The 24,956-nt window shown below is 40.6% G+C and overlaps 2 protein-coding genes across 2 annotated transcripts in view; one reads left to right on the forward strand and one right to left on the reverse strand.

Moving 5' to 3' along the window:
- The window catches only part of LMNTD2 (lamin tail domain containing 2), a 48,396-nt gene extending 47,679 nt beyond the window's left edge, over positions 1 to 717 (forward strand). The window contains exon 6 of the mRNA XM_018556034.1: positions 708 to 717. Within this exon, the coding sequence (XP_018411536.1) occupies positions 708 to 717 (10 nt within the window). The remainder of the gene's footprint in view (positions 1 to 707) is intronic.
- Positions 718 to 2,248: 1,531 nt separating this feature from the next.
- LRRC56 (leucine rich repeat containing 56) overlaps positions 2,249 to 24,956 on the reverse strand; it is a 34,507-nt gene continuing 11,799 nt past the window's right edge. Inside the window, exons 3-14 of the mRNA XM_018556035.1 lie at positions 23,344 to 23,494; positions 23,143 to 23,248; positions 18,378 to 18,438; positions 17,820 to 17,916; positions 16,152 to 16,349; positions 12,544 to 12,721; positions 11,219 to 11,416; positions 10,436 to 10,500; positions 7,468 to 7,592; positions 5,950 to 6,134; positions 3,894 to 4,212; positions 2,249 to 2,480 (exon numbers count right to left, since the gene is read on the reverse strand). Of these exons, the coding sequence (XP_018411537.1) occupies positions 2,294 to 2,480; positions 3,894 to 4,212; positions 5,950 to 6,134; positions 7,468 to 7,592; positions 10,436 to 10,500; positions 11,219 to 11,416; positions 12,544 to 12,721; positions 16,152 to 16,349; positions 17,820 to 17,916; positions 18,378 to 18,438; positions 23,143 to 23,248; positions 23,344 to 23,487 (1,863 nt within the window). The 5' untranslated portion in view covers positions 23,488 to 23,494 and the 3' untranslated portion in view covers positions 2,249 to 2,293. The remainder of the gene's footprint in view (positions 2,481 to 3,893; positions 4,213 to 5,949; positions 6,135 to 7,467; positions 7,593 to 10,435; positions 10,501 to 11,218; positions 11,417 to 12,543; positions 12,722 to 16,151; positions 16,350 to 17,819; positions 17,917 to 18,377; positions 18,439 to 23,142; positions 23,249 to 23,343; positions 23,495 to 24,956) is intronic.

Here is a 24,956-nt window from a genome sequence, read left to right on the forward strand (position 1 = left end):
TGCAGAGCTGTTCACTATGTAGACAATTTTTAAATGCACCCCTATGTGTTCTCATTATCTTAAGTATGGAGAACATTTTATACATTGAAAACCAGTACTTGCACATATAATGAATTATGAGTACTGGAATATACAATATGATCCAACACCTCCTCTTGGTTGATCTATACATAGCCAGCCCAGAAGAACATAGGTGCAGATCTAGGTTCATTCCGAGCCTCAACTACATACAAATAAGAAAAATGGAACGATTGCTATGAGCTGTGTGCCCTAAAAACTTATTTTCTTTATTCCAAATTCACCTAGGATGCAAAATAAAGCTCTGATGTGTTTCTCGCCGTACTCAGAGCTTTGTGAAAGAACGGTGTACTCTATGACAAAGTGTTAGGTACAGGGGGAACCTGTCAGAGCTTTTATCATGAGTCTGACGCTAATCTGGAATAAAGAAAATATGTTTTTAGTGTACATAGTGTGCTACATTTCTCATTGGAGATTGGAACATACAAGGATATCATTTTTCTACACATGCTATTACACAATGAGACTATCATTAGCGCTCTTCTAGCCAAATTCATATTTTATACTTTTAATAAGGCCTAATTGTTCACCCTCTTCCCTGGCAGTGCTGGGGTTCTGATGTCACCAAGGATGATGTCAGAATGGAGTCTGTATATTCTGTGCATGATAACAATTTTTTCTTCCCACAGTGTAAAGTAAACTAGTAGTCTAAACGGGTCCTATTGGTTGGGTATGACTGTGGTAAGGACATTGCATTGTAAACTAATTAAGCAGCGGGGACTCACATTAATAATTTAATGGTCTCTGTAAAGGGCTGTGGAAAAAGTTTCAATGACATACAAATCATTAAAATAAATATATTTATTTTACTTTCAGCTAACAGTCTCTGGAAAGAGATAAAAGAAACAGCACCTTCTCCTCGTGTGACACCGATTATTAAAACACAGTGTATAAATAGGATGTCCATTCTACTCACATGTTCGGTCCAGATGACATCAGCGAACAATTTGTGATCACCCAAGAACGGAAAAGAGGACACTCCCCTTAAAGGATCAATAAAGCCTCCCGTTTTTTGCATATCTAGCAAGCAGTACATACATATACAAAAAAGTTTACAAAAGGGTTAAATCTTACATGTGTCTCCGCCGCGCGCTCCACTCCGCAGATCTGAAGATTCTTGGGTGGCCGCAAAGCATCATGGGGCAGGCGCATGTATAGTTCAGCTCTTCGGATGGGAGAAGAGGAGAGACACAAGGTAAGTCAATGCAGCAGCGTGCACCCGCACAGACACCGTGGGACAGGAAGAGACAGGAGTCAGCGCTGGATCAGAAACCGGCACCAGTGCTGGAGGGACTCCTGAAAACTATTGTAAAGAAGAAGATGATCGGATCAAGAGGCATCATTTAAGGTAAGTCCTTACACTAGCATGGGGGGACGGGGACATTTTGCCTTTACTTTAAACCCCCTTTTTCAGAGCTTACTGTATTGGATACAGTAAGCTCTGAAGTGTAACCCCTGAAACATGTTAGCTATTGTCCCCCATCGCATGCTGAAGGATCTCTTTGTCTTCTCTGTTCCGTACTTGGGTTACTGATCACGGAACTGTTAGCTGACGTTATCTGGACTGAACATGTGAATATAATGGTCATCTGATTTATACACTCTGTTTTAATAAATGGTATCACACGAGGAGAAGGCGTTGTTTCTTTTATCTCTTTTCATGTACGGGAGGATTTCCGTATCCATATCTGCATAGCTGCCCTACCTGGTGTAACTACATGCTAATGAGGATACCCGTTAGGACTTCTGGTGGACGCCAACAGGGTTGAGGTTGCAGTTTGAGTCTCTAGAAAGAAGTTCAAGTCCCTAACAGTATACATGAGACAGAATATGTGACAGTAATGGAGTGACTGTGTGATCAACAATCCAATATGTGAAAGATCCATTTAGTTCACATCCCACATTTAGTTAACATCCCATAACACATTTAGATTCCTTATAGCATTATTGCAATGTTTCCCATACGAAGGCTAAAGTGCAACAATTGAAACAAATCAGCCAATATAAGAGCGTTTTCCTCTGGAGATCATTGTTACTTATCCTTTTAATATTGTAATTGCATTCCTTTGCAAGCTTCCTATCCTGTGGACTCTTCCTCTCCTTGCTTGTATATGCATTTGCACATCATGCTAATATCCCAAAACAGCAGCAAGATGCAATTGTCTGTGGTCAGCAGCGTGAAGTTAATCACCTTTCCCCATCGTCATATGCCAACCTATGTGTTTGAAGTCTTGCTGGCTGTTAGAAGAGTTGGTCTATTTGGCAATCTTTGCAGGATGCTCGTTGATGTAACAGGGCGAATAATAGGCGGTGGTGATGGCCTCTCTGGCATTTTACTGAGGGAGCGGATGACTGGTTGATGGGAGGTAATAAATGTAGGACTATTTCTTTCTACTGTAGACCTAAACAACAAGAACATGTTCACAAGAACACAATGAGTATACAGTACAATGGTAGATTCATGTATACGTTAATGTGATACATGCATTGAACTATGATCTCCATTGTTTACAGCTCTCTTTGGTATTGCACCTTTCATGTCCAAATCTCCCAAAATATACACAGGTACTAACCTGCCAATGACACATGCAGTACACTGTATAGTATTTTGAATACCATAGCTGGTTAAAATACATTTAGATTCCTGACATCCAGCAGATACGATCAGCACTGCCAATACTCCATGGCATGGAGGCAGCAGTGGTCTGGTTTCAGGTAGCTGGGCTATTGTGGGGTAGCTTTGGTATTATAGTGGCAAACTCAAAAACAATATTAAACACACTTAGGGGGTTATTCACAAACCGAAGGCAGCCGAGTGAATAACCGAGCCGAACAACGTTCGGCTATTCACTACGGCTCAGTACTGATTTCAGCCATACATCGGCTGAAATCCGCCGTGCGTCGTCTGCACTGTGGTCAGCCGAAGTGCAGAAGGACTTCGACTCAGCCGATCCAACATCTGGATTGGCTGAGCCGAAGCCTCCAGCAGCTCCCTTGCTGCCGTTCGCCCCTATTCACATGAGTGGCATTCGGCTCTGCTATTCTGCTTGGTACCTCCGTGGTACCGAGCAGAATAGAAAATAAGGAGAAAAGTAGAAAAAAAAAAAAAGTTGAAAAAATATGTTTAAAAATGTATATAAATATTCAATTAAAAAAAATGAGAAAAACAAAAAACAATTGGGGGGAGCTAGCAGTGACAGCTAGCCAGCCCAACTGTTTCCTATTGGCCGGCACCTGCTAGACTCTTCAAGCAGGTCCTGGCCAATGAATAACAGCTGGGCTGAGCCGGCCGTGACGGGCATGGGGAGGCACCATCCTTGGCACTCCAGCTGTGGTGCAACTACAAATCCCATCCTGCTTCTTACTTGGGTAGTCATGCTTGTGGCTGTCAGTCTTAAAATGCCTCATGGGACTTGTAGTTCCACAACAGCTGGAGGTTGCCTACCCCAGATATAGTGAAGCAGTGCTATTACTACCCAAAGCAAACCTTGCACTAAACCTTGGCCCTTCTCCGTGGTTCGGGTTAGTATATCTTTTTTATTTTAGCACCTAGACAAAAACAAACACTTAAGCCTTGCAGTGAAGGAGGAGCCCCACAACGAGGGGTCATAAAAGTATAGCCCAGAGTTCTTTTTTAAGAGTAGATTTCCCCTCACATTGGAGAAATTTCCTCTCACTTGCTGTTGAGTCCCCAGAACAGGAAGTAATACGATGGAGTACAAAAGGTTTTAGCTCTGCAATACTCTATCCCAAAAATTTTTTGGCTATGCATATACTTTATTAGTTTCTGTTCCCTCAAACACTTGAACACTCACCTGGAATGTATACAAGCTGCAGATGAATATCCAGAATCAGTCCTTCCACCTTGCATCACATGGGACAGGACTGGAATCCTAAAGTTTTTGTCATCCAAATCGGTAAGCAGGAATGCCTCATCCGCCAAGAATGCATTTGCTTCCATTGCCCTTGGGGTAAGGTTTTTACTCTGATTGGTACTTCGGATTAAGCGTCTGGCTCGTATATCTGCTCCTTTGTTGAGGCGTGAATTTCCAGTGGCAGAAGATGGTGGGTATGGCGTAATAGGTGGAGATGGCTGAAGTGGGGCATCCTGGAAACTCATCTCTCCAAGCTGGCCTGATCAGACAAGAAACATAAACAGTGCTGGTTGGTGGTTCTGTAGGATGATATTCATTGCTACTAATCAATTTCTAATCTGCAAGGGTAAATCACAGCAGAGATCGCATCAAAGGCTTTGGATCGACCTTCTCTTTTCATGTCTTGAGCTCGGATAGCAGTGCTCACTAACTGTCAGAAACTACTTGATGCTTTATGAAATTTTTTTTTTTTTTTTTTACTTTCCCATACCTGGATTTGAACCAGCAACCTTCACAATGGCAGTCCTGTGCTTTAACCACTACACTATAGTCTAATTGATGCCTTGAAGTGGATGTCCCCAAGGCAGAGGCCGGTCATTATGGCCCCGACTTTGTCCTGTTCTATGATGGTATGGGACTCATTCCGAAGGGGAGGTGGGCTGGTGTCGCCTCACACACCTCTGGCTCCCGTCTTCCACAATCCTAACTACTTGATGCTGCATTAACATTTATTAGATTTTCATTACAAATGTCAATAAAAAAACATGTCAGGGGGCGGATTTGAGTTTATTATTTCCTGTGCGATGCTCCATAGTAATGATCCGAGTACCTCAAACAATTATCAGGTAATGTTGGAGTTATTATGAAAGTGGAAATGACCCTCAGAATTGGTTAATGGTGCCCCACACTTTTCCATCTGATTACTCGATGATGTAATTGCTTCAATATTCTGATCTGATATAGAAAAGCTAACTATGGGTGGGCAGCTTCTGATCCCTTTAAATCGGTTTATTTTAAACCTGAACTTTGGAATAAGCAATATTTGCCTAAAGGGAGACAATGGAGTTGAAGAAAGAGCACTAGGAGCCAATTAGTTGTGCTACAAAGAAAGTAGCATGCTAAAAGGAGGAGAAAGCAGAGTGAAGATGAGCTCACCAGTGTGATGCTTCTCCTTTCACTGTCTAGTCACAAGGGGGGGCAATTTACCTACCAGCTTATCTTTGGAGTGTGAGAGGAAACCCACAAAAAAAAAAGGAGAACATGCAAACTTCATACAGTGTCCTGACCAGGATTCAAACTAGGGACCCCCCCCCCCAGTGATTCAAGGCAGAAGTGCTAACTACTAAGCCACTGTGTTTTGCATTACTTTGAGATGCTTCTGAGGTCATTCAGAATTTATTGAAGTGAATTCGACTTGCAGTTCACCTCCTTGTGACCTGCACATGGACTGATTCAAGCGAGCTTTGCATTCCCATATACTTGTATGGGAATGCAAAACAAGTGCAGTGACCAAAAACCCCTCAATACAGACCCTAACAAGCAGAAAGGCTGCGCTCAAACCATAGGTCCTTGCAAAACACTCAGGAACAATCTTGGACTGAATGTAGAGGGCAAAATAATGAATCTATAGGCTAGTAGAGTGTAAAGGAATCTGTGTTACTGTAAAGTAAATGACAATGCATTTAAGGGGGTACAAGGCCTCCTTCTTCAGGGACTGGTTATAGACATGTGGAGCCCTGAACTGCTGGGGCAGGGATGCTAACTGTTTGGATAATATCAGGTATTGGAGCAGTCCAGTTGCTGGTGTTTGCTACACTTGTAAGGATAAGAAGCACGTCTCATATTCATATTTATGTCACCTAGAAAGAAAGATGTGAACATATATGACCTACATTATATCATAATGACTACAGACAGTATAAATATGTTATAAAAATGTATTTTGGGTTGTTTGTAATTTTCTAGTAATTGTCCATGAAAGAAAATCATATCTCACTTGCAGGTGATCGAGGAGACGGGCTTGAGCTATCTGGAGTGACTCTTATCAAACTTTGTGAGTCCCAGGAATCTTCTAGTTCTACATCTTCACTGCCAGAAGACAAACTGTCCTCTTCCTCTTCATCACTATGTTTTATAGTGAGAACCTGAGGAGCACGTTGATCCCGAATCCTCTTCAACACCCTGAAAGAAATGAATTTAGAGTGACAACGTTGGCCTTCGTCCAGAAAGCGACTTGATCTACTGATTGTTCCCAATGCATGTACAAAACAGATGAAAGGAGGCTTAAAAAAGCAATCATGCAGGAGGTCTGACCTGGCAACACTATACCCTGTTTCCCCGAAAATAAGACCTACCCCGAAAATAAAACATAGTACTATTTTTGGGGAATTGCTAAAATATGAGACCTACCCCGAAAATAAGACCTAGTTATGACCATTCCCAGGGCTGTTGGTGGCATAAGTGAACAGCCGTGGGAGAGAATCAGCAGTGCCAACGAAGCGAGGCGGCACCGGAGGGAGCAGAGCCGCATAAGCCGCTGTTTCCTCTATAGCGCCGGCTCCTGTCACAGGTGGTGTGATACCAAATGCACTCCGCCTGTGGAGGAATCCATAGTGAAAGTGCGCTTCACTCATTCTAGCCAGCGATTGGTTAGCAAATTGCTCTTGGAAAGGTACGGCACCCCTGATGGCCCTGATCACCATATTTTTGTACGTGGATACATGTAGACTTTTCTACATGATTAAGTGTGGATTGTTGTACATTAAAAAAAGAAATAAGACCTACCCCAAAAATAAGACCTAGTGTGTTTTTTTGATCCAAAAAAAATATAAGACACTGTGGTAGTAATGAATGTTCCAAAATGACAAATAAAACGTGTTTCTCTGCACACTTTCTTGTATTTTTTTCTTACAGAGTGCATCTAATGAAATCAAATGTTTTAGATATACAGTAAGTGAGCACAGTCAGGTTGAATTAGCCTCTCATTTATTATGTCTGTTGAAGAGTTGAGCACAGAGGTGTTCCCCCAGAAACAACTATGGGTGAACATTGTGGGTTTGAATCAGCCACTGACTTCTTATATCTGTTGAGGAGTTCAGTAAAGAGATATCCCCCCCAGACAGATATGATTGAATATTGTGTGCTTGAATCAGCCCTGATTTCTTATGTATATTGAGGAAAAGATACCTCCCCCCAAAAGACAGCTATGAGTGAACATGGTGAGATTAAACCAACTGCTGATTTCTTATGTTTTATTTCTTGAGAATTGCAGCAAAGTGACCTGCCCCAAAGACAACAGGTTCTATAAGAGGTCAGTGGCCCCATGTCTTTTAAGCCTCACATATGGAAAGAGGTTCTGAAGTTGAATGGATACATTTGGTCTACCAGGGCTTCTTTTCTTGTCCAGTCATGTGTGTTGGTCCTGTGTTAACACTGAAAGCTATATGACTGTATGCTATTACCAACACTATTTCCAGAGTGTTCTAGATAGGCAAATGTCTGTGAAAGTTCTTACTCATTGTGCTTTTCTCTCCAGGCTTTCAGCTCTCCAAACACATCATCACGGTCTTTCTGAGAAGACACCACTGCATCCGGCTCAGGCTTTTGTCCCTGTGACTGGAGATTCCTCATAGGATTTAGCTGAAAAGGAAAGGTTTATTAGACCGACAAAAGGAAAACATGCAATACAGGTTGGCACATTGAAACAAAAAGTACAACTTTCATAGTGTAAACGTGCTAATAAAAACATCAATAAAACAAAAGTATCGCATCCAGCACATAAACAGAGCAGTTTGGGCTAGATTTTTCCAGCATGCTGGAATATTTCCTTTATTGGTTCTACAGACTAGTATTCCTTCAATGTTCTGTATTTTAATAGTACACTGTGAGGGGAATTTATCAAAACTGGAGCAAACAAAATCTGGAGCAGCTGCGCATGGCAACCAACCAGCTTCTCTCTTCAGTTTATTCAGTTAAGATTTGAAAATGAAATAGAGAGAAGCTGATTGGTTGCCATGAGCAGCTGCTCCAGTTTTGATAAATCTCCCTCATTGTTTTGTCTAAAATGTTTAATCAATTGTCAACACAGAGTGCAGAAAAACACTGAAGACCACAATCCCACATTCCAGAGACAGGGTACTTAGTGTGCTGAACTAAAAACTACAGTGCCATATTTTGCACATAGCTGGACTTGATGGACCTGTGTCTTTATTCACCCTCAAATACTATGTAACTATATAGCACAGTGGCTGGAAATTATCTAAGTTTGATGAGGCTGCAGTGTATGAAGGAGGGACGAGGCAAGTTTTTATCATGCAATAAAAATTAGGTTGCATTATTTCAGAGCTGAAAGCCAGAAATATTGCACAGACTTGCTGCACATCATGCAAGTGTTTTTTATTTGGCTACAGTTGAATGGAAGAGATGAGACAGGCTATATCACCAAATACATTTTAGAATGTATTATTTATTATTTATGCATTAAAGGCCAGAAATACTGACATCATGCACACTATTTCATCCTTTTTTTCTAGGCGTCAGAGGCAGAGACCAGGCAGGTATTATAATGAAATAAGAACTAGAGTGTATTATTTCAGAGTCAGCAGCTGGAATTATTGCAAAGAATCCATAGTCAACGTTGATGCAGTTGGAGTAGGTTACATTTTGAAAAGGACATACAGCAAGCAGCTGTTCATGCCAATAAAGTATAAAGTGTATATTTTACTTTTCAAAATGGAAAGAGAATTGTGTGACAGCATAGACATTATTTCTGAATTCCGTACTCTGAATTTCAAATTCCGATCTCCATATTCCAAATTCAGTATTCAGAATTCAAAATTCCATATTCCAAATTACGTATTCAGAATTCTAAGTTCTGTATTCTGAATTCCATATTCACTATTCCGAGCTGCATATTTCAAATTCTAAATACTGCATTCCATATTCCAATTCCGTATTCTGAATTCCAAATTCCGAAATCCATATTCTGAATTCCATATTCTTTGTTCCATTTTCCGCATTCAATATTTCAAATTCCGTATTCCAAGTTCCATATTCGAAATTCCGTATTCCAAATTCTGTATTCCTAATTCCAGATGTTATATTCCGAATTCCATATTTCAAATTCCGTATTCCAAATTGTGAATTCTGTTTTCCAAATTCCATATTCTGAATTCCATATTCTGAAAACCATATTCCGCATTCATATTCCGAATTCCATATTCTGAATTTGATATTCTGAATTCCGAAAACCATATTCCGTAGTCAGAATTCCAAATTCCATATTCAGAATTCCATATTCAGAATTCCATAATGTACGAATTCTAAATTCCAAATTCCGTGTTCCAAATTCCATAATCCGAATTCCATATTCCAAATTCCAAATTCTGTATGTCAAATTACATATTCTGAATTCCAAATTCTGTATTCTGAATTCCAAAATGCCACATTCCGAATTCCATATTCCGGGCTCCATGTTCCAAATTCCATATTCCAAATGTTGAATTCCGAATTTCATATTTCGAATTCCGTTTTCAGAATTCCATATTCCAAATTCTATATTCCAAAATCCGTATTCTAAATTCCAGATGTTGAATTCCGCATTCCATATATCGAATTCCGTATTCTGAATTCCATATTTAAAAATTCCGAATTCCGTATTCTGAATTCTATATTCAGAATTCCAAATTCCATATTTCAAATTCTATATTCCATATTCCAAATTTCAAATTCGGAATTCCATATTTTGAATTCCAAATTTCTAATTGCAAATTTCGAGTTCAGTATTCGGAATTCCGTTTTCCGAATTCTATATTTCGAATTTCAAATTCGGAATTCTATATTTCAAATTCCGTATTCTTAATGAGGCTTCTGACTATAATATGATCAGCATGGTCTTTCCCTGCAGTTTAAAAATGCATCCATGCACATTATTTTCACACAGATATTAGCTAGAGCCTTCCTAAAGCAAACAAATAAAAGGTTACCATTTCAATTCATGCCTTTGAGTACAGCCAGTATTCAGACACTGGGTAGACCTTGCTAACTCCTACTGAGCACCCTCCAACTACCAGGGAGGTGGGAAACTTTCTAAACAACATTCTGAATATTTCCATGTTAGTTGTTTCCTGTCTGCTGGTTTCAATGTTGCCTGCACTACATCCCTGAATTACAATGATTCCCCTAGTGGAATCTTCATGGTTGCAGCGAGGATGTGCCTTCCCACACACAAAGCCCTAACTATGAACTCCTGATATTATGGCCATGCTTGGCCCAATGCTTTCACCAAAAGTGAGTTACATGCTCATCTATACCCAAAATTCAGGCAGTGGGTTTAGGGTTCTGTGGATGTGGGTTTTCAATTTATTTATCTATTAGATTCATTACCTAGTGTCATTTTTCACCCTACCTATGTAGCTATGTTTTAATAGGTAATATACAATTTTTACCCAAACAAAATGCCTATTTATTTTGTTGAAATTTACCCCCATTTTTTCCTTCCGTGTCCGAAGAGCCTTTATTGGATTCCCGCAGATGACTTTACCAATGCCTGCAGGATGACAAATAAAAACAGAGAAAATCAACAACGTGCTAAAGTATGTTAGGCAGAATGTATGACTTCTAAAAAGTGTAATGGCTGTGTACAGCATATAGTAGAATATGAATGGATGAAATGTACAAAATCCAACATTTTTAGATCCATAAGTGAAAGAAAAAATCCTAGGAAAACATGTAAGAAAGACCTAATTCTGCATTTGGCTGCTTTATAGCACTGGCATGGGGAGGTATACTTTCAGACTGTATCAGCTGCACCACCTGCATGTGAAACCTGGTATTGTGAGAGGTTTTTTTAAATTAGAGGTAAAATAATAAATAAGGTGCCACAATGCTCTATAAGTGATGATATATTTGGCAGCTTAGACATCAAAGGTTACAACTTCATGGTTAAAAAAATTAAAGGCCATAAGCAGTAGCAAAATTCTTATTAGGTCTGGAATAGAGAACCTAAAAATAAAATCCCTAAGTCCCCATCCTAGTTAAAATGAAAACAAATGGACTAAAGAGGTCCAAGAGGCAGAACATTTACAGGGTTATTCACAAAAGGGTGAAGAGTTTGGAGAAGGCAGGAGAAGTGAACAATCTAGGCCAACAAACCTGATTTGGAGAAATTCTCCAAGTCAGCTCACCTGCCTTCTCCAAACTCTTCACACTTTTGTGAATAACCCTGTTAGTGTTAATAACAAGATCCAATCTTATGTTTAGGTTACCATGAGTGAGGTCACTGGATTCATCATCTGCTGGGTCATTCCCTGGTGATTCAGATATAAGACTAGCTCTTCCACTATGTAGGCTGGAGATTGTTCTCCCTGCAGTTGAAGGCCTTAGTGCAGTCAGTTGCCTTCTGGCAAACCCTGGTTGGGAAGTACTGGGTCTCACATTTTCTTTTCGTAGGGCACTTCCCAAGTCTTGAAGCGAAATATCTATGAATAATTACATGCAAGTTAGTACATTGTAATGTGCATTTCTTTTCATTTTGAAGAGTATACACAGGCTTATTCAGTAAGACAGTGAAAAGAGCAATGATGGTGAACAATGAGCATAGTGTAAATTATTGTCATCATGGAGCGTCCTGCAGCAACTAGTTAGAAACCATCTTTCAATGACCAGACTATAGTAACCTAAAATCTGGTTGTTATGGATAACCCGACATCTTGCGCCATTATTATTTTTTTGGGACTCATAAAAAAGCCAATGGATAACAAGCAACACTACTTAAAGTGGAACTTTACCTATATCTTCAAAAGGCACCTTTATAAGTGTTTAGTAATAGCAATCTACAAACAGATACTTCTAGATAATTGGCGGCTTTATATTCTTTGCATACCTCATTTTTCTTTTCCTCTCCATTCTTCTCACAGTGGCCATTTTTACTAAGGGTAGATGAATCCATCTGCCTTTACTTCCTGGAACTCTGGCACATGTGACTAGACATGTGACTAGGACATGTGACCATGCACATCATCTCAGGGGAGGAAAATGCCTTTCAATAAGATCTCAAGAGATTACAGATCTGCTGATGTAACTTTCGCAGGATGCACTGGTTGGGCTCATTACATCACTTTTGCCAAAGAGAACCAGGAAGTAGAAAACAAATAATAAAGTAAAATGAAAATATATTTGTTTTCACGAAAGAATGTAAGATGATTTCATATCTTCATATTTAGCCAAAGGGGGTAAAGGTCCACTTTAAGTCAAATGGCATTGGGATGGTTGGTTTCATAAATATTATTAAGGGCTGAGACTCTTCCAAATATATTACCTTTTACCAGTTCCAAAATATTAATTTAATAGGTTCTTACTAGATTTAAAACAAAGATATTATTTTTGGACCATGACTTTACATGTGCCTTGTGGTGATTATGGGAAATACAATAAAATCATTTATTGCCATACTGATACATTCTAGCTCGTAGGGATATAGTCCATTTTTATTATTTTATAGAATGAATGTAACTGTGTAGTATAATTGTGCACAGGACCCAGTACTGTGTACAGCTATCTGGTATATCCTTTACTTTTCTACAGCTCTTACCCAAAGATGAATCCATCTGGCTCCCAACACTTTCCTTAATTAGATCCTTTACCATCAGCCAGTCTTCTGATTGAGTGCGAGGTGTGGTTGGGTTGATTTGGTCAGCTGGCACATCATCTAGATATTGTATTTGAGGGATTGTCTTTTTAATCACAACCCGATAGTTGTAGTCTGCAGGCTAAAATTCAGAACAAAACCAAACTGTAAAATACTTGTCCAAATGCTACAGTCCCCATTGGAATATATCTCATCTATTCCTGGTCTGGTAACAACCCAAAACGTTGGTGTTTCCTTCTGTCTCTCAAGTAGCTTATACTTCAGCATGTGAAGAGGAAGTGAAACTGTCGTGATATAATGGATGCCTGGCTGGATAAAGCACTCTTTGCTTTGCATTACTAAAGCACTAGGGCTTATTAAAGTGACACTAAACTCAGCAGTTAAATCTTAAAAATGCATTTAAGTACTGTAACAAGGATAACTATTAATACAAATGTATCTTATTTGTACATCACTCGGCTGTAGATCCTGAAATCATCTCTGAATTCATGCTGACATTGTCCTTCCTTCTCGAGTGTGGCTACTTTTGTCCCTTATGGTCCCTGTGTGTGCTGTAAAGTAGCCAGCACTCCAATCTCAATACAAATTAGTAAACTAAATGTGAGATTGTAGTCCATTGTGGGAGTGAGCTTGGAGAGGTGGCTACTTTACAACACACAGGGACCATGGGGATCAAAAGTAGCCATCCTCCAGAAGGAAGGACAGTGTCAGCGTTAAATGAGGCCCAGTTCACATCTTTGCAGCCCGGGGCCATGCGGGCCGAAACTGCACGTTCAGGGGCGGCTGCATGCCGTGGGTGCCGCACGGCTCCATTGATTTCGGGGTCATATCCATGCAGCAACAAGGCTCATGCACCTTTTTGTGCGACGAGCGACCCACTTTTTTGTGTGGCTGCGATTGTGTGCAGAAACCGCGGCACGCAACCCTGCGGATTGCTAACTGCAATTGGAGTACCATTAGAAATGAATAGCAGCGCAAGTCCGGTTTGCGTTTGTGTACGATTCCAGGATCGCAAGGCGATCGTGAACGCAACCGCATGGATCGCAGAGGTGTGAACCACGCCTCAGAGATGATTTGAGGCCCTACAGCTGAGTGAGACACAAATAAGTTACATTTTTATTAACAGGTATTTGAGGACATTTTTAAGATTTAACTCCCAAGGTTAGTGTCACTTTACCTTTCACTTTCAGAGATAGAACAAATGGAAAGGGTAAATCTCCCTAAAGGGAACCAGACAGCCGAAAAACCTGGCAGGTGAGGTACTGTGATCGCTTGCCTTTTGCACTATATACTGTATGAGTACCCAAAGGTCATTTTTGAAGTTACATTTTTACATATTTCGTGCTGCATATTTCCCACAATGTATTCCATATACAGATTTGTATATTTAAATCGGTTAGGACAGTGATAAATGTATATATCTCAAAGTGCCAACACTGAAAATAAGTTTGGTATTGTGTTTTAGTTTTGGCACTGGGGTTTAAAAAACATTCAGCATCACTGCCCTAGGCAAAATAGGGAAACAACACATATTCAAACATTTTATTTTTTATGAATTCATTATTTTTTACTTTTTTATCACTTTTCTACATTTTTATATTATTATCTTTTACTTTTTATAATTTAAAAAAAAAATGTTTTCTTTTATTATTATTTTACTTTTTTTTAACAAGCCTGTGTGATAGCATTTGGAGGTGACAGGTTCTCTTTATTGAATGTGTTCGCCATCGCTGTGTTAGGACATGCTCAATGTCCATAAACAATTATATACCCTCTTAGAAAAGTTATTTTGAGCTGCAAACTGCATTTATCCTTTAAAAAATCAAGCTCTGTACTGCAAGATTAAAGTGAAAATGTTGCTTTATCCAGCATGGGCAAATCACTGGTTTACTTTAAGCGGATCACATTCACATAGGGAGTATAGAAAAAACAATGAGTACTATACAGTATATTTCTTTTAAAGGTGGCCATACACTCTACAACCATCGCAAGACTTTAGTCTTGCGATGGTTGTACAGGGATTAAAAAAACGTACGATCTGCCTATCTTGGACAGGCAGATCGCACTCTCGATCATCGCAAGCCCGCCCCCCTGAGGGGCGGGCTTCTGATGACGCAATGCTGAACGGGCAGTGTGCGCGTGCGCACACCGGCCCGTTCGGCATTTGTCTTCCGAGCACCGTTCTAACCAGCCGAGAATCGTACGATTCCCGGCTGGTTTTCGAACATGTTGGTTCGACAGAAGACGTGCGACCGTACAATAGAAACGGTCGCACGTCTCCGTTCACACTGCTCGATTATCGTACGAAAAACCGATCGCATACGATTATCATACGATAATCGTGCAGTGTATGGGCACCTTAAGAATGAGCAACATATTTTTCATTCTAAAAAGGAAACACATGATATATCTGGAGTAACATATATCAAATATACAGGTCATTAAATTATATTTATTTCCCATCACTGGTGCTATATTTTTCCGGCTTAGTCTGCATATGTGAGCTATGGCCCTACTTGATGTAACCAGTAGCTCAGGCTCCCGGCATGTTAGACATGAGATCACCAGAGGAGATGATCTCACCCCAGGTGAAATCAGATCAGGCTCTTGCTCCAGATGCAGACAAGGCTTGATAACCTTGTTAGAGGCTCTGTCTGGGGACAGATGGAACTTAACACAAGAAGAATAGACGCAATGCTCAGCAAAAGTCCTTATTACTACTTTACAGTTGTAATATGTGTAATATGCACACTTAAAGGGAACCTGTCAGCAAAAACATATGGAAGGTAACACTGCTGAAGGTACACGTTCAGGGGCTGTCATCTTTATTCCTCCATCCCTACATAGTCAATGACTGTGAAAAAGCTTGCAGATCAGCTGTTCTGGCCTTAAAATTATATATATGGGGAAAAAAAACATATGCACTACATCTCTGCAATACGTGAACATTTTCCCGTGCTTTGGCAAGGCTGATAACACTGCTTGGGATTGCAGTGCAGCGGAGGCACTGTGTCGTCTGCTCACTACAGGAAATTAGGAGTTCACTGAATTTCTGGCAGTATGAACAAGTATTTTCTGTACTTGTAACATTTTTAAAGAGACAAACATGGGGAAATATGCATGAAATGTCCAGACATGGACTTTAAAGGGCCCATGTCATGAGAAAATCAAAAAGGCTGCCATTGCTGAACCCTTTTTTTGAGAATGCTAGTTTCATAGCTCTCATGCTGATGCTTATGACTTCAATGCTGCCTGAGTTGCTGACCTGAAACAAGTATAGAAATATTGGATACAGAAACAATGACACTTTTATGACCCTCTTTTATCACATGTGTGTTTTGGGTCTGTGATTCAAATGTACTTGCAGGTAAGTTAGGCACAGCTGGGCAACTAACATTGTGTTCAGGAGGCCAGCAATGTCAGCCCCCCCTACTTGCCTCATGATACAGTCACTTTAATGAAATGTTCAACAATAATTGTACATTACATGACAGGTTTCTAAATTTTCAGTAGGTATGGAAGAGTCAATGATTTGCGTCAGGTCCACTTACCGTGGTTTCTTCTGGACTAGGTTGTACACATACAGGATTGCCTTCTATAGTGAGGGTTGTTAGATTGCTGCACAGTGCCAGGTACTGCAGTTCACTTATCTGGTCGATGTTGTTACCTTCAAGGTCAAGGATCTCCAGATTTTCCAGCATGCTCACTTGACTGATTTCTCTGAGATCATTGTAAGCCAGGTACAGCTCCTACATTGGGCAATACACTGTCAGAGGTCAATCACTGGTCAAAAACACATTAGAACCTCACTGAACACCAAACAAATACCAGACAGTAAGCAGGTTTTGACAACCTGACTGATTTCATGGGACATGCATGCATTCATCGACCATGTCAAAAATGTATTTTTATTAAATCGTTTTATGGTTAGCGTCCTCTTATAATACAATATTGTTCTCCAAAAGGAAAAACTGGAGAGCTGTTCTTACGTTAGGAGTGCCTCATATCAAACAACTGGGGAGGATTTCAGAAATACATCTCACAGATCTGAGCAGCTGTGACCGGACCAAGTCATAGCAAGACACATGGTGGCAATACTCCTGAAGTTTGGTTTGGGTCAACAACATGGCCCATATGTAGGAGCCTTAAAGGCAAAAACATTGTATATCTGTTTGGACTACCAAGAAGAGTCTGTGAGCCCTTGTCAGCACACCTATTGGGAAACGTCTGGAAGTGCTATTATGATGTTGGTATATTTATTTGTTACAGGTATTTATATAGTGCCAACAATTTATGCATTGCACATTCACATCAGTCCCTGTCCTCAAGGAGCTTACAATCTAAGGTCGTTATCTCACATGCATACATACAAAGGCCAATTTGGCCCCAGCATGTCTTTGGAGGATGGGAGGAAACTGGAGTTTCTAACTTGCAGATAGTGACCTGGCCAGGATTCAAACCAGGGACCCCCAGTGCTGCAAGGCAGAAATCGCTAACCACTACGCCACTGTGCCACCCTATATATAGAAGAGGGAATGAAGGCGTGTCTGACCCTGAACAGAAATTCTGCTACACCCTACATTCCGCTGTGTGGCAGATCATAATGTTAGTACCACTGCTGGTTTCTAAATTGGAAACTAAGCCTAAGAGCAGTTACCCCAGTGTGATTGCTATGATGTCTCATAACCACAAAAGCCTCCTCTGTGATACACGTAGCATAACTTGCACTTTGCTAGAAAGGCCTTCACATATCAAATCTACTACTTCCCGGTCTAATAAAAGGAACTTGCCAATAAAGCATTCTCATTGGTGGTGGGTGGAGCTTATACAAAAAGGCAAAATGTTGTGCAACAAAGTAAAATGAATCCCAGATGGAGCACAAAGGAAGCTTCTATAGACAAGAGAGGTAATAACAAGCCAGCTGTGTAAACTGCTTTTGCATCACTTCTAGACATAATGGAAGGTAGGTGCACGTTAACCAATATTCTGAATATTTTAACAGAATAAACTATTCTTTGTTTTTTATTATATACTTTGATTTATGACCAAATCTACAGAAACACACATTAGATACTTGAGTCAAGTCACTGAATTTTATATGGCAACTATGTACATTGGTGCCTAGAAAATGATGCTTTCTGCTGCTTTACATGTTAATGATCTGGGCTCAATGGTGACTATATGGGTAACCAATGAACAATCACTAGAAATATATTTACCTTAAGGGAATAGAAGGAGGCTATACCATCGAGGTCTGTGAGACCACAGCGTGCCAGCCAAAGCACTTGCAGATTTGACAGAGATGTGCCCAGATCTCTGAAATGAAAAATGAAATAAACAAGAGTCTATCATGAATCTTTCGTAGAAGCATATTTATTGATGAGGTATTTAAATAATCATTTACAAAGCAGTTACACCTGAACAGTAAATAAACAGACCCCATAGTGACAACATTTCACCACCGCAATTCATCACTGGAGTCCCAGTGCCATACATGAATACAGGAGGTGATTCAGTCCAAAGTCAATCTATAATTAAGAAAAATCTGGGGGTATGATACTTTAAGATGGAGGCTGATAGAAAAATAAAACAATTTTACTATGTATAGTTACAGACCATAGGAAGTACATTTTTGGCTTCAGACTAGATTTCCAATACAACTGTATCGACCTATATTGATTACCCTTTATGATTCTTTGTGCTATGTTGTTTTTTGAAAGAACATCATTATCTGTAATCTTTAATAAGCAAAGATTATACAAACAAATCCCCCTTACCTTATTGACAATATGACACTGTTATTCAGTTTTAGTTGTCTAAGGTTTGGCATGTAAGTACCTATAACAATTTAAAAAGAAAGTAAATTCAATTGACTTCTTGTCAAAATACATAATGTCACGAAAGTAAAAGCCAATACATGATCAGCTGCGGTATGGGTATTCAATAAAACCATTCCTGACAGGAATATGGAAGCTGCTGATTTCTCAATCTAAAGATACTTGTTACTCTTCTGTCATGCTGATGCTTTGGCTTCAGTGCTTTGAGATTTCTGATTTTACCTTGACTTTACCAACCTGTACACTTGTGGAAAGGTCAATGGCTCAGAAGGTGCATAAGATAACATAACAGCGCGGCAACTGGCATTTTTAGAAGAAGGTCAGCGATGACAACCTATATATTTTTCTTAGAAAAGGTATACTTATTCAGCTGTACGCTTTTACTTTAATTTGTGCTGCAATCATTACATCAGGAAATAGATGAGACGCTATTGGTAACGTGTACTTTCATTTCATCAAGGTTTATAAAGTAGCTCTACTTTTTTATTGATCGGCTCTGCTTGTGTTTTGTGAGTACGGTATGTAGAATATGGTAAGGGAATATGTCACAATTTAAAGTGACACTAAACTCAGGCGTTACCTTAAAAATGCATTCAAGTAACTAAACTATTAACAAAAATGTATCTTATTTGTGTATGACTCGGCTGCAGATCCTCAAATCATCTCTGAATTGGTGCTGACATTGTCCTTCCTTCTGGAGGGTGGCTACCTTTGTTCTCCATGGTCCCTGTGGTGTGTTGTAAAGTAGCCACCTCTCCAAGCTCGCTCTTGTGATGGACTACAATCTCATGTTTAGTTTACAAATTTGAATTGAGATTGTAGTCTGTCATGGGAGTGAGCTTGGGAAGGAAAATTCAGAAGGAAGGACAATTCAGAGAGGATTTGAGGATCTACAGCTGAGTGATACACAAATAAGATATATTTTTGTTAATAGTTAAAGGAGAACTATGGGGTTCTATCTTTTTTTTATGAATGCATTCCTTAGGCTAAATAAGTGATCCGATCAGCAGGGATCTCCAGTGACATCATTTACCATATATGGACTTTCCCATTTGTAGTAAATGCTGAAGAGAGAGAGAGCTCCTTCCCCTCTGTCATCAGCGATCCACGATCTTTTTAGTATGTCAGTGTCAGCAGGGAGAGAGAGAGAGAGGGGGGAAGGAGCTGGCACACGGGGACGTGCAGGTAAGGATCTCAAGAATCACTGTCAGTCATCAGTGGGGAGGATCCCGTCAGATACGTCGGGATGTCTTCTCATTGCGGGGCTTAGCCCCGCCCACCGCCTAAAATAAGGTTTTACAGCCTTACTGTGCATTTTGGCTAATTAGAGTAAATTACATTATTTACTCATTTAGCCTAAGGAATGCATTCATAAAAAAAAGATAGAACCCCATAGTTCTCCTTTAATGTACTTACATGCACTTTTAAGGTTTAACTCCTGAGTTTAGTGTCACTTTAAGAAGCCCTAATACTATAGTAATGCAAAGCAAAGAGTGCTTTATCCAGTGAGGAATCCATTTTATCATGTTTCACTTCCTCTTCACATGCTGAAATATAAGCCACTTGAGAGACAGAAGGAAACACCAAATAGAATTTAATTTTTGCTTGTCCGTTAGTTATTTACAACTGTATGGGGAAGACTCAGATCACACAGCACTTGATCTATTATTAGATATAAGACCTGCCATTTTTATAAAAGTGAAAGTTATATATAAGTTTCAAATAGAGTTGGAAATATTTAAACCCCTGTGAGGTTTTGTATGTTGTGCCTGTTTCCTTGTGTCCACACCGGAAGATATCTCACATTAAGACAGAAATCAAATCTGACAGAGGTTCTACCCCTAACCTATCCTCTCTAAACCTTTGAAAAAAGGTCTGGGTGCAATTCCTCTTTAACCACTTGAGGACCAACATGTTACACCACCTTCCTGTCCAAGCTTTTTTTCTGTTTTCAACACTGAGATACGTTGATTAATTGCCCTGTCATACCACACTGTACCTAAATGACTTTTATATCATTTGTTTTAGACAGATAAAGCTTTCTTTTGATGGTATTTAAAAATGGGAATTTACATTTTTTACTTTATAAAAGGAAAAAAGTCCAATAAACTGGAAACAAATCTGTTTCTCCTATTTTCTGTTATAAAAACATAGCAAATAAAAATGCCATAAAAGTGTGAAAACCCCCCAAAAAACAGCTTTTTGGAAAATAGACACCTAATTTGTTTGCCACAATTTTTGGAAAATGAAGAAACATGGCTGGTATTGAAAGGGTTAAACATGAAGCTTGGTAATGCTGCACTAGATACATTACCTGTACAGGTCAAACACAGAGGGAGGAGAAGGCAAAGGGGTTCATTTACCGTTTACACGCAGTAGGAGGGTGGAGATGAGGGGATTAATGTACAGATGTGCAAGCTAAGGGTGTAATATGCAAGTCAGATCAGAGACAGTATAAAGCTGGTATATACTGTAGATAGGTAAATGGGTACTGGATGATACTGTTTCTGGTACTGGATCTGAACTTATTTGACAGTGTCATCCGGTACCAGATGGCCACAATTAGCAAACTCTTTTCTCTCACGCACATACCGCAGCCATCGTTTACAACGTGTTATGCTGTGTTTGATCACAGTGATCACATGGTACAGAGCCACTCTCATCTTTTTCTGATCTGAACTGTCCAATGGACAAAACGATCAGAGTAATGTGCTTGTTCGCATGCTAAAGGGCGCATATGAGCACAGGAAAAAATTACGTTTTTAAAGGTTGTCCTGCTGTGGAAGGGCTGCCATCCCTCCATCCGTCTATCTAAATCCATCTAATGTAAAGCGGACAGATGATAAGTGGTCCAAGTCTACGAATAAGCCCAATTGGTCGAAGCACATTAAGGTGAGCAATCAGCACGGGGGAGAGATACTTTAAAAACAGCTGAAATTAAAGCTGAACTCCTTGTATAATTTCCTACGCCTAATTACATTGGTCCAGCATGGCCCAATGTAAGTATAGATATGCCATACCTGATCAGCCACTGGAGATGCCTTAAAGCCAGAGCAACTACAGTGCAGTGATTTTCCGGGTCCTTGTACTGTAGACCCGGACCTTCAGACCATTGTCTGGTTATCTTCTGGAACCTCTGTCTTGTCCTGACCTTGCTCTGGAATACTGTCTCATTTGGGCCCTCCTGTCCTTGTCCATAGCTTATCAGGGTGATCCCGGGGGACACGACCTGATATCAGCAAGCAGCTAAGCCCATCTCCACCATCAAGAGCTCTGGTGAAAGCAGGCTGGTGCTTAGACTCCGCGCCTCGGATGAGCACATGTCACCTGCCAGAGGGTGTCACCATAACAGTGTCTCTGTTAGCAAAATTCACTCTCTCATATTAAGTTGCCACCAAAACAGGGAAAATCTTCTAATAGAGACACTAGTTCCTGCAACAACTGTCTAAGTGGCGATTTCCCTTACATTTTAAAGATACCCTCTCTCCGTTCCTGTTACGTTTGCAGGACAGGAAGTGAAGGGAAATCTCCCTAAAGAGACCCACATGGCAAGAAAAACCTGACAGCGGTTTAACCCTCCCCTACTCAATACAAAATGAAAAAAAAAGTTTGGGCTTTTGATAAACTTAAAAAGAAATTTAGCCCTACCAAAGTAAAATGTAAATGTCATCTTTCTAATACATTTTACTGCATAATAATAAAAAAAACTTACTAGTTCATGCAAGTCCAGCTTTGTCTTTCTTGCAGCTTTTGCTTTCCAGCGCCAGTCTGCTCCAGTGCCAACATCTGGAAAGTCCACTTTCTGGTTTTTATACCGCACATGCACAGACATATCACAGGTCCCAAAGACCTGGCAGACTTTGCAGCATGTCTGCGCATGAGAGGGGATTCCTGTGCATGCCCAGACACACCACAAGTCTTGGACCTGGTAGACTTTTCAGAGACAAAGTCTCTCCAACATCTCAAAGACCTAACAGAAGCCTGTGCACATGCATACAGCACATGCACAGACACGCCACAAAGTCTTACAGGTCCCAGGGACCGACGGCGTGTCTACACATGTGCAGCAATAAAATCATGCAATACTTTTTTCCCACTGCCACCTCAGGTGTTTTGACGTGAATATACCAGAAGGCAGCAGGTGGAGGATCTACAATGTGTAATCCTTGCCTAGGCGAGAAATCCATAAGTGTGTGTGTGTGTATGTGTGTGCGTGGATGGGGGGGGAGGGTTGTAAAAAGGAAAAAATAATATTCACTATAAAAATAAATATTAGAAAATAGAAATGCATTAAAGGAGGGGGCAGAAGACAGAAAATGCTTTTTGTGAGTGAAGGTTCACTTTAAGGAGCAAACAAGAGATATTTAACTATAATGACCAGCTACATGGATGTGTTTTGCCAGATTTCCTCATCAGGATTCAGTATGGGGTGCCAATTGGTAAACAAAGCTCATAGCAATTGTACCTCAAGGGCAGATAAATATTGTGTTCGAGCTGCAATGCCGGAGGATCAATGTGCCTATTTATACAGCAGTTTCAAAGTGTTACAACACAAGCATCAGCGACATATTCTACATCTGCCATGGAGTTCAGGAAGCTATCAGCATGTTGAGGTTTATATGGTGTTCAGGTAATCAACTTCCATAGCGATCATTGTGGCATACTAAATACAGATCCTGATAGGCCCCTCTCCTTAACCCCTCACCTAGAAAACATCCCTCACCAAAATTCCCCAAGGTGTGATCCCTAGTGTCCACACACATCTGGAGGGTTGTAACTTCTTGCAGGTCATCGGTTCCAGTAAGTGTTTTCTGTGAAGAAGAAAATATATTGACATGTTTAGTGAAAAGATCAATTAAGCACGTTTTTTATGCACTTCAGGTGTATGCTCAGGATGAATTCTTACCAGTCCGGCCGGGGACAGGTACTCATCTACCAGGCTTTCATCTTCATTGTTGTCTAGTGGACTTGGGTTTAGTGATCCTTGCCAGCCCAAATCAATCACCCTGACGCTTGGAGTACTAGGGCGCATCTCTAGTGTCTTATCCATCTTGCACCTAACACAAGGCCAAAGTTGGGTGAGAAGAGTAATATTAGAAATTATTTAAAGCCTATCTCCAAGGTAAAAAAAAACAACTACCCACGCAGTGGGACTACCTCCGCACTGCTAGTTTTAACTGCTCCTTTATGTCTGGGGGACCTTTATAACATACTTTTACTTACCTGGTCCCCGGTCCTGCTGACTCCAAGACCCGCACAGACTCTTCCCCAATCCCCCTGACATCAATACTTCTAATACAGGGCCAATAGCCGTGCATTATACATGAGGATGCTGAGGGACAGCCCATGAGTCGGCGCACAGTGGAGAGAGGTGAGCATTGACTGCCGGGGGAGCGGGCATCAATTAAAGGAGAACTATGGGGTCAGGGCTTTTCCCCATAGTTCTCCTAAGGGTAACGGGAGGACACAAACTAGCGTCCTTCATCACCCAAAGCTTAGTATATCGCGAGCTGCAGCTCGCGGTATACTGGGACACCGCAGCCGGGACGGATCCCGACATTACTGTCGAGATCCACCCAGCTGCGTGATTGACAGCTGGCTCTGCCTATCTAGAGGCAGAGCCAGCTGTACCTGCCCCCTTCCCCAGTCCGTTCCGCCAGTCAGCGCTGGAGGATCGGACAGGGGAGGGGGGAATCCCTGCAGGGAGCCGTGAGTGACAGTCATGGCTCTCTGCAGGGATAGATCGAGAAGTGAGTGAGCGACGGTATGTGTTCGCTCACTTCACGATCTATTGAGCCGACCTGTGACAGTTTTATTGTCACAGGTCGGCTAGAACTATGAGGCTGAGTGAAAATCACTCACCTCATAGTTCTCCTTTAAGTAAAAGTCCTTTACACATCTCCCCTAGACAGTTAACCCTTTCATTGAGGGGGTAGCCCCACTGCAAGGATAGTTTTTATTTACCCAGAGACTTAACCCCATGTTATAAATAGCTAATTAATAATATATGATGACTAAATGTGCTGGCTCCATTTTTTAAAACTTTTTTCAGGCTAAGTATTTCTTTTTACAAGTACAGAAAAAAAAGACCTGTTGATCCTGCAAGAATTCCAGTGTTCTTGTAACTTCCTGTGCACTAAAATCGCAAACAATGGTATCAGCTTTCACACGTTCACTTCTATAAACTACAGCAAACACCCCCCCCTCCCTCCCCCCCAGTGTTATGGAGATGAGGAGAGAAGGTGGTGTTTGCAGCCCAAATCAGGACAGCAGTCTAGGGTGACAACAATGCTCCTCCATAGATACAGTAGGATGAGTGAGGGTTGTCACCCTAGAACAGGAAGTGGATCACCAGGTGAAAATAAAGGAAAATGCTTGAATAAAAAGAAAACGAATGCAGCCACCACGTCTAAGGATTGATAGGCTGCAATATATGACATTTTGGGTTTTTGGTTTAGATACACTTTAAAGTTGTTCTTGATATCACTATAACAGTTTTAAAAGCTGAATGCTACAGGG

This window comes from Nanorana parkeri, unplaced genomic scaffold (assembly GCF_000935625.1).
Source record: "Nanorana parkeri isolate BGI_ZX_2015 unplaced genomic scaffold, ASM93562v1 scaffold222, whole genome shotgun sequence".
NCBI classification, from domain to species: Eukaryota; Metazoa; Chordata; class Amphibia; order Anura; family Dicroglossidae; genus Nanorana; species Nanorana parkeri.